Source organism: Geotrypetes seraphini, chromosome 7 (assembly GCF_902459505.1).
Source record: "Geotrypetes seraphini chromosome 7, aGeoSer1.1, whole genome shotgun sequence".
NCBI classification, from domain to species: domain Eukaryota; kingdom Metazoa; phylum Chordata; class Amphibia; order Gymnophiona; family Dermophiidae; genus Geotrypetes; species Geotrypetes seraphini.
In genome coordinates, this window is record NC_047090.1 from 82,877,347 (window position 1) to 82,890,559 (window position 13,213).

General features: G+C 41.6%; 1 protein-coding gene across 4 annotated transcripts in view; it reads right to left on the minus strand.

Moving 5' to 3' along the window:
* The window catches only part of STRN3 (striatin 3), a 317,039-nt gene that overhangs the window by 24,721 nt on the left and 279,105 nt on the right, over nt 1-13,213 (minus strand). For all 4 annotated transcript variants that reach the window (XM_033950963.1, XM_033950965.1, XM_033950962.1 and 1 more), the window contains 2 exons: nt 3,355-3,522; nt 1,193-1,333 (listed from right to left, as the gene is read on the minus strand). In XM_033950963.1, the coding sequence (XP_033806854.1) occupies nt 1,193-1,333; nt 3,355-3,522 (309 nt within the window). The remainder of the gene's footprint in view (nt 1-1,192; nt 1,334-3,354; nt 3,523-13,213) is intronic.

The window sequence follows — 13,213 nt, forward strand, 5'->3', positions numbered from 1 at the left end:
ACCTTGTGTATTGATTAGTCTGTAAGTCTGTTGGTGTAACCCAATATTTTAAATTTTAAACGATATGTTTAAATATATGCTTTTTTATTAATGTTGTATCTCGCTTAGTAAAACTAAATAAGCGATTTATCAAACTAAAATAAAACTTGAAACTTAAATAGCCAGTAGGAAAAAGGAGGTATTAATACCCCTGTATAAGACTCACTATTGAGTTCATCTCACCAGTGCAGAGATTTTTATTTTAATTTAATTCACAAGTCTACCTATAGGACCAATAGGGACCCCTGAAGAAGACAATTGTGTAGAAACATGGACAGTGTTGGGTCCATCTGTTTCCAGTGGTTCAGGCCTTAGACATTTTTAAGAGGATTATTTATTTGTTTTAATAAAGCCTTCATCTTGAATATCAACTCTACACAAGTCTTTTGTTTTTTGGTTGTGTCTCCTTTGTGGAGTGATCAGGGTCAATTTTCTTGTTGTTCTGTGAAACCTTATTTAGAATATTGTGTACAATTCTGGAGACCGCACCTTCAAAAAGATATAAACCAGATGGAGTCGGTCCAGAGGAAGGTTACTAAAATGGTCAGTGGTTTATGTCATAAGATGTATGCGGAGAGACTTAAGGATCTCAATATGTATATTTTGGAGTAAAGTTGGGAGAGGGGAGATATGATAGAGATGTTTAATTATCTATGTGGCATAAATACACGAGGCAAGTCTCTTTCAATTGAAAGAATTCTCCAGAGTAGGACGGCATGGGATGAAGTTAAGAGGTGACAGGCTCAGGAGTAATCTAAAGAAATATTTTTTTTACAGAATGGGTGGTAGATGTGTGGAATAGTCTCTTGATAGTGGTGGTGGAGACAAAGATTATATCCGAATTCAAGAAAGTGTGGACAGGCACGTGGGATTTCGTAATGAGATGAGGAGATAGTGGATGCTGCAGATGGGCAGACTGGATAGACCATTTGGACTTTATCTGCCATCATGTTTCTATTTTCACTTTTATTTTTTTATTGGATTGCACTCAGATCATGAGAATGCTGAGTACCTATTGTGTAAACTGCTATGAACTGCTGGTTAGGCGGTATATAAAAATAAATTATTATTATTAATTATTATTATCATGTATACAAGACATATCGTGCAAAGTACCAGTGTCTAACACACTTTTCTTCCTATGTTCACTTACCAGAGTCCATGAAGGATGACAGCACTGTCAACAACTGTGATGTTTCCAAATCATAAAGAACTGCACTGCCTGTGCTGAAGGATGCTACAACATGGGCAGGATCACATCCTATGAAGTCAACAGATGTGGGTATCCCATGTTCTAAAAATATGCCAGAGGAGAAGAGGAAGAAGTGGTCAGTTTTGTGACATCTTCATCATTGGAATAAGCTTATTCTTTAAAGACATTTTGGTCAATCCTGAAAAGCAATTAAGTGTTACTTGGTCTGTGGCACAGCTCAACTGTATAACTGGTTTTTTTTTTTGTTGGGGTGGTGGGGGGGGGGGGGGTTACCTTCAAGCCACTTAAAATTTGGTTGCTTAAATTTAGAGATGAGCAGCTAGAAAATCTTTTGTGTTTTATTCTTTTTTTTTTTCCACATTAGCCGTGGCATAAAGAGCCAGTGAGAGAGAGCCACTGTCTATTCATGTTGGGCTCTGAGAGAGTGTTGAGAGGAACTTTGCGGTCCTAAAGGCATTCAGGTTGATTGGTAAAATAAAAATTGCCAGCTGTAAGCTGTGCCTGTGAGGTTGGCTTTTTTTTTTTTTTTTTTTTTTAGTAATTTCTGTCTTTTCTTCTGGGGGATGGGGGATTCAGCATTTATTGAATGGGGGCTTAAATGTAAGAGTGAATAAATGTCTAATTAATTATTATTATTATTTTTTATTTTGTAATAAAGAGAGAGGGAGGGATGGGAGAGATGCGACCAAATAGGAGCAGAAGAAGCTTTGGAACTTCCTTAGAAAAATTTAAAAGCAATCTAAAAAGCCATCTATATAAAGATGCATATGAAGCTTAGATCAGACAATCTTTCTTGATTTTTTCTATTCTCATTTAGATTGTCTTTTTTATTAAAAAAACAAAAAAAACAAAACCCAATTACTTTTCGACCAAGTTTCACCAAAAATCTTTTAATACTCCTCCTGATGTTGTTCTTCCCTAAATGTTTTTCTTTTTGTTTTTTTTTATTTTTAAACAAATGTAGTTTATCCTTGTATTCCTTATGTATCTTTAAATAATTATGGATAAGATTGTACGATTATTGTTTTAAATGGTTTTGACCCCCCAAATTATTATTGTTATACACATTGAAATTACTTGATATTGCGTTCAAATCAAAACTTTAATAAACTTGAATATCACAATGGATGGCAGGAGTCCCTGCACATGCTCAGTAAACCAAAAGGCTTATTATATCTAGGGAAGAGCAAAGGCACACAGGTTCAGTCAGAGGACTTCACCCACAGCAAGTTTGACTAGATATCCTCTGCTTGCCTCTGGAGAAATGATAACCCTTCCTAGTGGAATGTTTCCTAGATGAAAGCAGAACTTGATAAATTCAAGGAGTCTGCTTCTAACCTCTCAACATCTAAGACGTGAGGGCTAGAGATTAGAGGACAGGATTACTCTTTCTGAGTAATAAAGGTTGGAAAAGTAGCACAGCCACCACAGATGTTTAGAGGCTATCTCTACAAATAAAGTGAACCAGATCTGTTAGTGCCAATATTGTGTGATCAGAATCATGGTTCCCTAATTCTGTTCCCTGTGGATTAGATGCAGAGATTCCACTAGGACAGGGGTAGGCAATTCTGGTCCTCGAGAGCCAGAGCCAGGTCAGGTTTTCAGGATATCCACAATAAATATGCATGAGATAGATTTGCATCTCAAGGAGGCAGTGCATGCAAATCCATCTCATCCATATTCATTGTGCATATCCTGTAAACCTGACCTGGCTCCGGCTCTCGAGGACCAGAATTGCCTACTCCTGCACTAGGAGATTTTTTTAGCTTCATTGGGCATCTACACATTTCCCTGCAGCTATAGCCCTGGCATTAAGCTAAAGAGGTCAACTTGCATACATGTTTAATAGTTATGTATGTGATATGGAAACTGCATAGTTGCATGCGGTACATACATTTTTTAATAAATAAATAATTAGGGTAAAAAATAAAGAAGATTAGGAGTTAAGATCAAAGAGGATGTAATGAAGTCAAGGAAAAGGCAACTTGATATTTCAAGGAAAACCTAGCTAATACTGTAGCTTAAAATGGTTAAGAATTATGTTTGCCTGAAACACAATACATTTATTACTAGTATTATAAATAAGGTGACTTTTCACTCACCCTTCTCTCTGTTGAAAGTGCTGATGCAAGGGGATTTTTCTGGTGGATTCCATAACCTAATGGTGCCATCTGCTGAGCAAGACAGTAAATGGTTCTTTATACTACTATAAGCAAGACCCCAGACTGCATCAGTATGACCTGCTAATGTGCCAGCCAGAACTCTTGGCTCTGCAAAAAAGAAAGAGCATAATGTTAGATTCAAGGAGGAGGTATATACTAAAAAGTACATATAAGTGTTTTACCTCTTCGTGACACACAAAATTATTGTTCACTATAGTATCTCTGTATCACTTTCTCAAATCTGCAATCTGATATAGATAATGCTTAAAAAAGTAATATTGTGCCTTTTGGGATTAACTGCCCTCCCCAATGAAAAACTAGATTAACTCTCTTGCTGCTTTTTGAGTCATATGAAGATTCAAGTGTACTCCATCGCTCTGCACTGTATCAGTAAATGAAAATGGCAACTAGAAAACAGTCCCACATTAATTTAGCTCTCTTCATTATAACAGAGCTTCTTTAAAGCAAGTTCTTGATTCATGTGATTTCATTCTTCCAAATTACATGTTACAGTTTTCTTCCTCATCTATGGCACTACTTAGACAGGGAAAATAGATGGAATACTAAATAATCATGTGCACCCACTTCAGTATATCAATTATAATGGAAATTTGAATACAGTTACAGATTTTATTTCATATCAAAATTAACTTGTAATTTCAAGCTATAAAGAAAAATCATGCTCCATAGCTGCACTACTACTACTACTAATATTTTCTAAAGTGCTAAAAGTATGCACCAATACTTAAACAAAATACTGAGGGGTGGGAAGGGGATGACATGTAACAATGCCTCCAAAATGACAGATATTAGTGTCTAAACAATAGCATAGACAAGAAACTCCCGAGGACAGAAATACAAGACTTGAGATGCTGTGTGAGAGAGCTGCTACATCTAGAGCTTCAGAGACAGTCCAGCAGCATAAGGGCTCAATTACAGGATATGAAAGGGAGAGCTGCTATATCTAGAGCTTCAGAGACAGTACAGCAGCGTGAGGTCTGACTACAGGATATGAAATGTTAGTGTCTAATCCATTGTTTTCGGGCTTGCTGACACTCCCGATGTTAAGTCCAAGTTCAGCCCCATAGAGAGGGCCATTTTTGCTGCTAAAAGTAAAGATGTCCACGATTCCTTTTCCTGTCTAATAGAAGATTGGGATAAATAAATATCCGGGCAATGCTGGGTGATCAGCTAGTGTATTATAATTTATCTTCTTCAAAGATGTTTTTGATGTAAAAGATCACTGTTTATTGTATTTTATCCTAGGGCCAAAAGCAAAATAAATTTTATACTCAGTATAATAATGGAATGCCACAGTCCTTTTGAAAATAGTTTTTTTTAAAAAAACTGTCCCCCAATCTAAAACACCCCCCCCCCAGGTCCCTTGACTGAAAAATCGAGTTGTTTTATTGTTGGATGCCAACACCATGAGGTTGAACGTCAGGCACCCCCACCAACTCATAATGCTATCAAAACTTCCCAAGACAGAGCCCATTCTCCTGGATCCAGACTATGCCGGCTGAGGAAATCTGCTTGCACATTGTCTGGATGGGCCATTTGACCTTTATCCGCCATCACGTTTCTATGTGATTGGATGGGCCATTTGACCTTTATCTGCTGTCATGTTTCTATATAGTGGATGCTGTGGATGGGCAGACTGGATGGGCCATTTGGACATATTTGCTATCATGTTTCCATATAGTGGATGCTGCGGACGAACAGACTGGATGGGCCATTTGGCCTTATTTGCCATCATGTTTCAATATAGTGGATGCTGCAGATGAATAGACTGGATGGGCCATTTGGCCTGTATCTGTCATTATGTTTCTATGTCTTCTGCTACATGTGTCACCGAGATGACCAACAGGTGGATCTTTGCCCACTGGAACAGCACTTGGACCTTCAGCCATAGTGCAGTACTCTTGATGCCTCCCTGCCAACTGACACAGGCTACTGCGGTTGCACTGTCAAAGAAAACTCATACCACTTTGTCCTGCAGTAAGCTTCTGAGTGCACAAAGCACCAGGTGGATGGCTCTCGGCTCCAACTGGTTGATCAATCACTTTCTCTGGGAAGATCCGTGTTCCTGCACTGGGTTATCCTTGCAATGAGCTCCCCAGCTGTAAAGACCGACATCCATCATCAGGATCACCCACACGGAGATGTGAAATGGCACTCCCTGGAATAGAGACTGTGGCTCCTCCACCAGTTCAGACTGTAACACACCTCATTGTCCAAGGTAAGCGCATCTGCAATGCATTTGTTTGTGTGACCAGTGGGATAAGAGCACATCCTGGAGAGTGTGTAAATGCACCCTCACCCAGGGGACCAAATCTATTGTTGCTATGATTGACCCAAGCGCTTGCAAATAATACCAAGCCATTGGTGCTGGTCTGTCCTGAAACTCCCTGATTTGATGCATGAGCTTCACTCTGTGGACTTTGGGGAGAAAAACTTTGTTGTCCATCATGTTGAAAAAGATGCCCAGATACTCTAGAAACAGTGCCAGCTTCAGGTGACTTTTTTTTGGACGTTTATGACCCAGCCCAGGCTCTACAGCAGCTAGGCTATGCACTCCACAGCACTAGGCTATGCACAGATGGAGCTCATATTAGCCAATCGTCTAGGTATGGATGCACTTGTAACCCCTCCTTGCAGAGGTGTGCTATTACTATAACCACTACCTTGGTGAAGGTACGTGGTGATTTGGCCAGACCAAATGGAATAGCCGAGAATTGGAAGTGGTGCTCCAGAGCATGAACCTCAAGAACTTCCTGTGATCTGGAAAAATGGGGATATGCAGATAAGCCTCTGTCAAGCCCAGTGAGGTAAGAAATAGCCCTGGCACCACGGAGGCAATGATCGACCTTACCATTTCCATGTGGAAATGTGGTATCTTGAGAGCCGCACTGACCGATTTAAGATCCAGAATCAGCCTCCAGTCTTCTGAGCCGCGTTTGGGTACGATAAAGCATATGGAGTATCTGTCTGAGCCAATTCTTCATCCAGGACAGCTTCTATGACCGCTAGATCTAGTAGCCTCTTTACTGTCATTTGGACATGACCACCTTCTCGCGATTTCCCGCTGGAGAATCCAGAAAAAGGCCTGGAAAGGGAAGGAAAAAACTCAGGCTTGTACCCCTTCTGAATAATTTCCAATACCCAGCAGTTTGATGTGATCTTTGCCTAAGCCTCCCTCTTATCTTTGCAAGAACAGCTCCTGAACTGGCATCAGAATTGTTTCTTGGTGGCCGCTGTGGGGTGAGATCTGGAAGACTGGGGATGTTTACTCTATTTATTCACTGGAACCCCTCTCCCAAGCCCATCCAAAAGGGACAGAGAGCCAAAACTCAAACAAAAATAGCAAAGTGGAGGAAAAAAACACAGTTAATCTTCATAATAACATAAGAATAGCCTTACTGGGTCAAACCAATGGTTCAACTAGCTCAATATCCCGTTTTCATGGAGGCTAATGCTTGGCAAAAAACACAAATAGCAGCAGCAGCATTCCATGCTACTGATCCAGAGCAAGCAGTGGTTTTCCCCAAGTCTGTCTGAAAAGAAAACTTTGGACTTTTCCTCTAGGAACTTGTCCAAACCTTTTTTTTTTTAAATTAGCTACATTAACTGCTCTTACCACATCCTGACAATGCATTCTAAAACTTAACTATTCTCCGAGTGAAAAAATATTTCCTCCTATTGGTTTTAAAAGTATTACTCTGTAACTTCATTGAGTGTTCCCTAGTCTTTGTAAATCTTGATGCAGAAAAAATTTACCCACTTGTACTCAGGATTTTGTAGACTTCAATCATATCTCCCCTCAGCCTTCTCTTTTCCAAACTCTTTAGTCTTTCCTCATAAGAGAGGAGATCCATCCCTTTTATCATCTTGGTCGCTCTTCTTTGAACCTTTTCTATTGCCGCTATAACTTTTTTGAGATAAGGAAACCAGAATGGAACGCAATACTCAAGGTGAGGTCGTACCATTGATCGATACAGAGGCATTATAACATTCTTAGCCTTGTTCACCATCCCTTTCCTATTAATTCCTAGCATTTTGTTTGCTTTTTTGGCTGCCACCACACATTGAGCGAAAGGTTTCAGTGTATTGTCTACAATGACACCCAGATCTTTTTCTTGAGCGCTGATCTCCAAGGTGAACCCTAGCATCTGGTAACTATGATTTGGATTATTCTTCCCAATGTGCATCACTTTGCATTTGTCCACATTAAATTTCTTCTGCCATTTGGATGCCTAATCTTCAAATTTCCTATGGTCTTCCTGCAGTTTTAACAACTTTGAATAGGTTAATGTCATCTGCAAATTTAACCACCTCACTTCTAGTTCCAGTTTTCAGATCATTTATAAATAAGTTAAATAGCACCGGTCCTAGTACAGATCCCTATGGCACACCATAATTTATCGTCCTCCATTGAGAAAAATGGCCATTTAACCCTACTCCTGTTTTCTGTCCAATAACCAATTCTTAATCCACAATTGAACATTGCCTCCTATCCCATGACTTTAATTTTCTCAGGAGCCTCTCATGAGGAACTTTGTTAAAAGCTTTCTGGAAATCTAGATACACTACATCAACTGGCTTACCTTTATCCACATGTTTATTCACACCTTTATAGAAGTCGAACAAATTCAAACAGCTGACAATTGGTATGATAATAAAATGGACTTCAGTTGATAAATGTGGGACTCTACACAGTCTGTGTTTAGGCTTGTTTGATTGCCTTAATCAGGGGTCCATTGTTAGAAGATTGGAACCAAAGATGAGCCTGAAATTAAAAGCGTATTGAGTGTGAGACAAACTTGAAGATGCTGGTGCTGAGCGCAAATACTAAGGATTCATGCCAGATTTGTGATGGCTGGTTGGCCAAGGACCGCCATGTTCTACGTGACCATTAGCATTGCTTTAGACACCAGTTTTTGTCTCTGCTTGTTCTAAACATTTACCTGCGCCTAATGCACTATTCATGCGAGAGAGAAATTTTCCTTCGAGACTCTTGATAAAGGTATTGATTCCGAAACACTGTCAGAATCGAGTCTTCACAGTGCTACTACCAATAAAGCATACTTTGAACTGTATACCTGTGGCTGAATTATTGACATCTCATCCTCACGACTCCGTTGTGCTCTATGTGCCATGCAGCATGTGGGGGGAGAGGGGGGGTGAGCCACTGGCTTAGCCTCCTCTAATTTCTCTGGAGATTTGGGGTCCCTCTTAGATTGAGTTCCAGGTCAGAAAATGTTGCCAGAGCTGGAAAATGGCAAAAGGGCGTACCCAGTAAAGCAAAGATATGCGTCTACCCTGAAACTCCAGAGTGGGCCACAGGAGCACCTGCCAGAGCCTTCTGGTGTTCTGGTCTGATTTTTGCTCCAGAATTTATAAGCATGATATATGAAGAATACCTAAATTACAGTGGTTGCAGCGACTCCCTCAGGGGTCGCAATGGTAGTAGTGCCAGGGGTTATTCCCTCTAAGGGTGTATTTTCTTCATAGCAAAGTCATGTGCAAGATGTGGGGGTACAGTCAGAAGAGGACTGGGATGAAGTGAATTTGATATCTATGCCTTTACTGTCCCATGCCTGGGAGAGTCAGGTTCTGACCAGGTGACAACCCTGGATCTTGGAGAGAACCCGACTGTGGGCAGGCTGTTCAAGCAGTCTGTGCTTTTGGAGATTACTACTGAGTCTTTCAAAGAATTAAAGATAGCCTTCACAGGTGGCGGGGAAGGCCGCAAAGCAGCCTGTTTAGTGCTGCTGCCACTACTGTTTGTAATGGAGGTATGTCGGCCTCGTAGTAGGAGGATTGATGGGGTTCTGCTGCATAGGGAGATGGGAGGGAGTGATGAAAAGATGCTGTGCAGGGAGATGGGTTGGCAGGGTCATTAGGGTTCTGCTGCACAGGGGGAATGACTTTGTATTATATGTTCCACAAAGATCTCAAGATTTTTTATTTCAAAATGTTATGACATCTGAAATTCAGTTTGTTTAAGGAAGATCTGTAATTTGTTTATTTGTTAACCATTTAAAGCTCTATTCTATAGGGAAGATGTGGCATACAAGAACAATGCTTAGATTAGATCTAACACAACACAATGAAATTGCTTTCAGGGTTCTGCTGCACAGGGTGGAGGAATGGGAGGGAGGAAGGGTGGGAAAGATGCTTCTCAAGGGGATGGTTGAGAGATGATCGTTGTACACACACACACAAAAAAAAAGACATCCCCAAAAATAAGCCCTAGAAACACGGTAGTAATGTACTGTGAGATCTAGATGCAAGGAACTCTCCCAGGGCCACCACTGCAATGACCAATTGCACTGTCTCCATGTGAAAGTATGGGACCTTAAGAGCTGCATTCATGAGCTGAAGATCCAGAATAGGCCTCCAATCTTCGGAGTCTTTCTTTGGCACAATAAAGTATATAGAGTATCTGTCTGAGCCCGAGAGGTTGAGTAGCATTGTCTCTATAGCGTGAACATTCAGCAAGCGTTGAATTGTGGCCTGAACCTTGAGCGCTTTGTCTGGTCAATCTGTGGGAGAATCCACAAACCAATCATCCAACAGAGGCTGGGTAAATTCCAGCTTGTAGCCCAATCGAATAATGTTCAAAACCCACTGGTTGGACGAAATGCGAACCTAGGAGAGCAGGAATGCTGAGAGTCTGCCCATAATCTGTAGAGGGGCATCGCTCGGTCTGGCGTCTTTGCATCTTTTTGGCAAGGGCATGGAACGGGAGGCGGAGGGCTGGGATTGTCTGTAGCTGGCATACCATTGCCAGGGGATCTGGGAAAATCTCTGCAACATGGCACTTGCCAAGAGCCATGAAAATTAGAGTGACCATAACCTCTACAGGATTGCTGGGAGCCATGAAAATTAGAGCGACTAGAACCTCTAGAGGTCCTGAGTCTGCTATTAGGCAGGAACTTGAGGTCGTACAGTACCTTGCCAAACAGTAACTGTCCCTTAAAGGGAAGCCTAGCCAAAGTAGCCTTGGAAGTGGAATCACCAGCCCATTGTCTGATCCAGAGAATCCTGTGGGCAGAAATGGAGTATGCAGAGACTTTTGCCAAAACCTGCATAAGGTCAAACAATGCATTAGCAATATAATCAGATCCAGACAAAAGAAGAGGAGGTAAATCCACAGCCTTACTCTCCAGTGTGCGCAGCAAAGAGAGACAGGCGCGTGAGACAAAAGGACACCACCAAAACAGCCTTTATGCCTAATGCAGCTGCATCAAAGAGTGTCAAGAGGACCATATCCACATGGCAGTCCTGCATATCTTTAAACACCACACCACAGTCATTAGGTAGAGAGATGCACTTAGTCACCTGTACAACCAAATAATCCATCTTAGGCTGACCCAGAAGATGCTGACTCTCCAGTTCCACAGGATACAAGCAAGATATGGCTCTTGCTACCTTAAGAGAACCTTCCAGAGTGTCATACTACTCTGAGATGAGAATGTTCATATCAGGTGCCAGGGAAAGGAAGCAGTCTACGAACACACACCACAAAGCCAGGAGGAAGAAGTGGACAGAGCCAACTGAGTGACTAAATTCAACTCCTGCAAAGACTCCGAAATGAGATTCGGCAAAGCCGCAGACTTAAACACAGACCCATGGGATTGTCCCCAGGTTCCAAAACCCCAGAGGAATCTGCAAATCCAGCACACAGTCCCTGGATCCCCGCCCTAGGAAGTACTGCACCTGTAAATAAGGGGTTAGCAAGCTGGTCATCCTCATGAGGATCTTCCAGATCAGAATTAGGCAGTACAAGAACAGCAGCTGACTGAGCTGAAGACGTGGCAATAGAAGCAATGCCACTGAGAGACGCATCAGAGGCGAAGCGGGACTGTTTGGGGGGGAGAACGCCGGCTTTGAAACTCATTCCACAAATGTTTCATAAATTCTGAGAAAGCCTCCAGCTCCTGGAGTGTAGAGTCATCCTTTAAAGACTTAACTTTGCATTTCTTAGGCTGCGGAAGCTCCACAGCCTGATGCACCGAACTAGCAGCCATAAGAAGGCTGCCCCACCGGGCTAGCAGAGTGTTATGTCACCTGTTTCAGCATTGGAGAGGCTAAGCTTGATGCTGCTGCCTCTCCTGGCTGCACAACATGGCATGTGGAGCAAGGACGCTCTTGAGGCATTAAATTTGCACAATCTTGGCAAGAATTCACAGTAGGAGAGACCAAGGATTCCATCCCAAGAAGTTTTGAGGCAAAAACTGCAGATTTGGAGAAGCAGGGAGCTTTAAAGAAAAAAGATTGCTAAAATCCAAATGCTAAGAAATTTGTGTTAAAATCACAATATTTTTCATATTAAACAAAGTGCAAAATTAGCAATTTTAGGATTTTTCAGGTGGGGGAATACAGGGGGAAATGCAGAAACCCTCAAAACTGATTTTCAAACCTCCCCTGGTTAAGCTCACAGGCTGTGACAGCCTTTACTCACTGTGCATATGCTGAAAATGTTCTGCAGCCTGCCTCAGCTCTCTAACAGAAAAGCAAAAGGAAATGCAGGCCGCTAACCATATGGAAATAGTTTGTTTGGTTACACACTCCTAATCATCATGAGGTGAACAACTGTGTGGCTTAGTCCTCTGTATATAGTAAGTCAAGGCACTTTTACAGTCCAAAGTGTGAAGAGCTGTTTTCCCAGGATGAGAATGAGGCTTTGGAAAGAAAACAGGTAGTACAATGAAGTGAAATTCTGTGACTGAAGTGAAATTCTGTGATTACTTTTGGAATGAATTTAGGATGAGTTCTGAGGATGAAATACTGTAAAAGGTGGGTCACAAAAGGGAGGGTACTGGAATTGTTTTGGGGAATTTTTAAATAGTTTCTTGTGGGTATTTGCTATCATATATTTGGGCTCCTACAAGAAAACCATCAAACGCCTGAGACTCATCCAAAACACAGCCGTCCGCCTAATCTATGGCCTCAAAAAGTCAGACCATATCAGCCCTTACTATAGAAAACTCCACTGGCTACCAATAGAAGTGAGAGTCATCTTCAAATTCGCCTGCCTCTGCTTCAAAACCTTAACTGGCCTGTCCCCAATATATCTGTCTCACCACTTTGCATTCCCAGGCACCAATCGAACTCGCAATGCCTATCTGTTTACTTACCCATCCCCAAAGGAATGCACCTACAAAAGATTCCTTAATAGAACGCTCTCATTTCAAGCTGGCAAATGGACAGATTGCCTGACAACCCTCATCTCATCTGCCCCTTCTTACTCATCCTTCAGAAAATCTCTCAAATCTTACCTCTATGATAAATTTCTCGAACCCCTCCTCTCCAATTAACCAAACCCTACCACCTCTCCTCCCCTTAATCTCTCCTTTCCTCCCCCTCAATCCAACACTTCCTTCCTTCCTACTTACCCCTCCCCCCGGCACCCTCCCGTAACTGATACTGGTTGCACTCTCTGGCCATTCACCACTCTGTATCCTCGCTATATATGTAACTATCCTTGCATAGTAAACCACTTAACCACATTATATAGTCTCTTGCATCGTATCGTGCTCTACAAGTCTCTCACACTGTATTTTCACTGTATAAATATCTCCGCTGTATATGTACAGTCTCTTGCATTGTAAATCTGCATTGTATCTTCACTGTATAAACACCTATGCTGAATATGTACAGTCCCCTGCATTGTAAACTGCTCTCAACTGCATAATACATTCCCTGGCATTGTATCTTCACTGTATATGTACAGTCTCTTGCATTGTAAACCGCTCTGAACTGTTTGTGGTATTGCGGTATACAAAAATAAAGT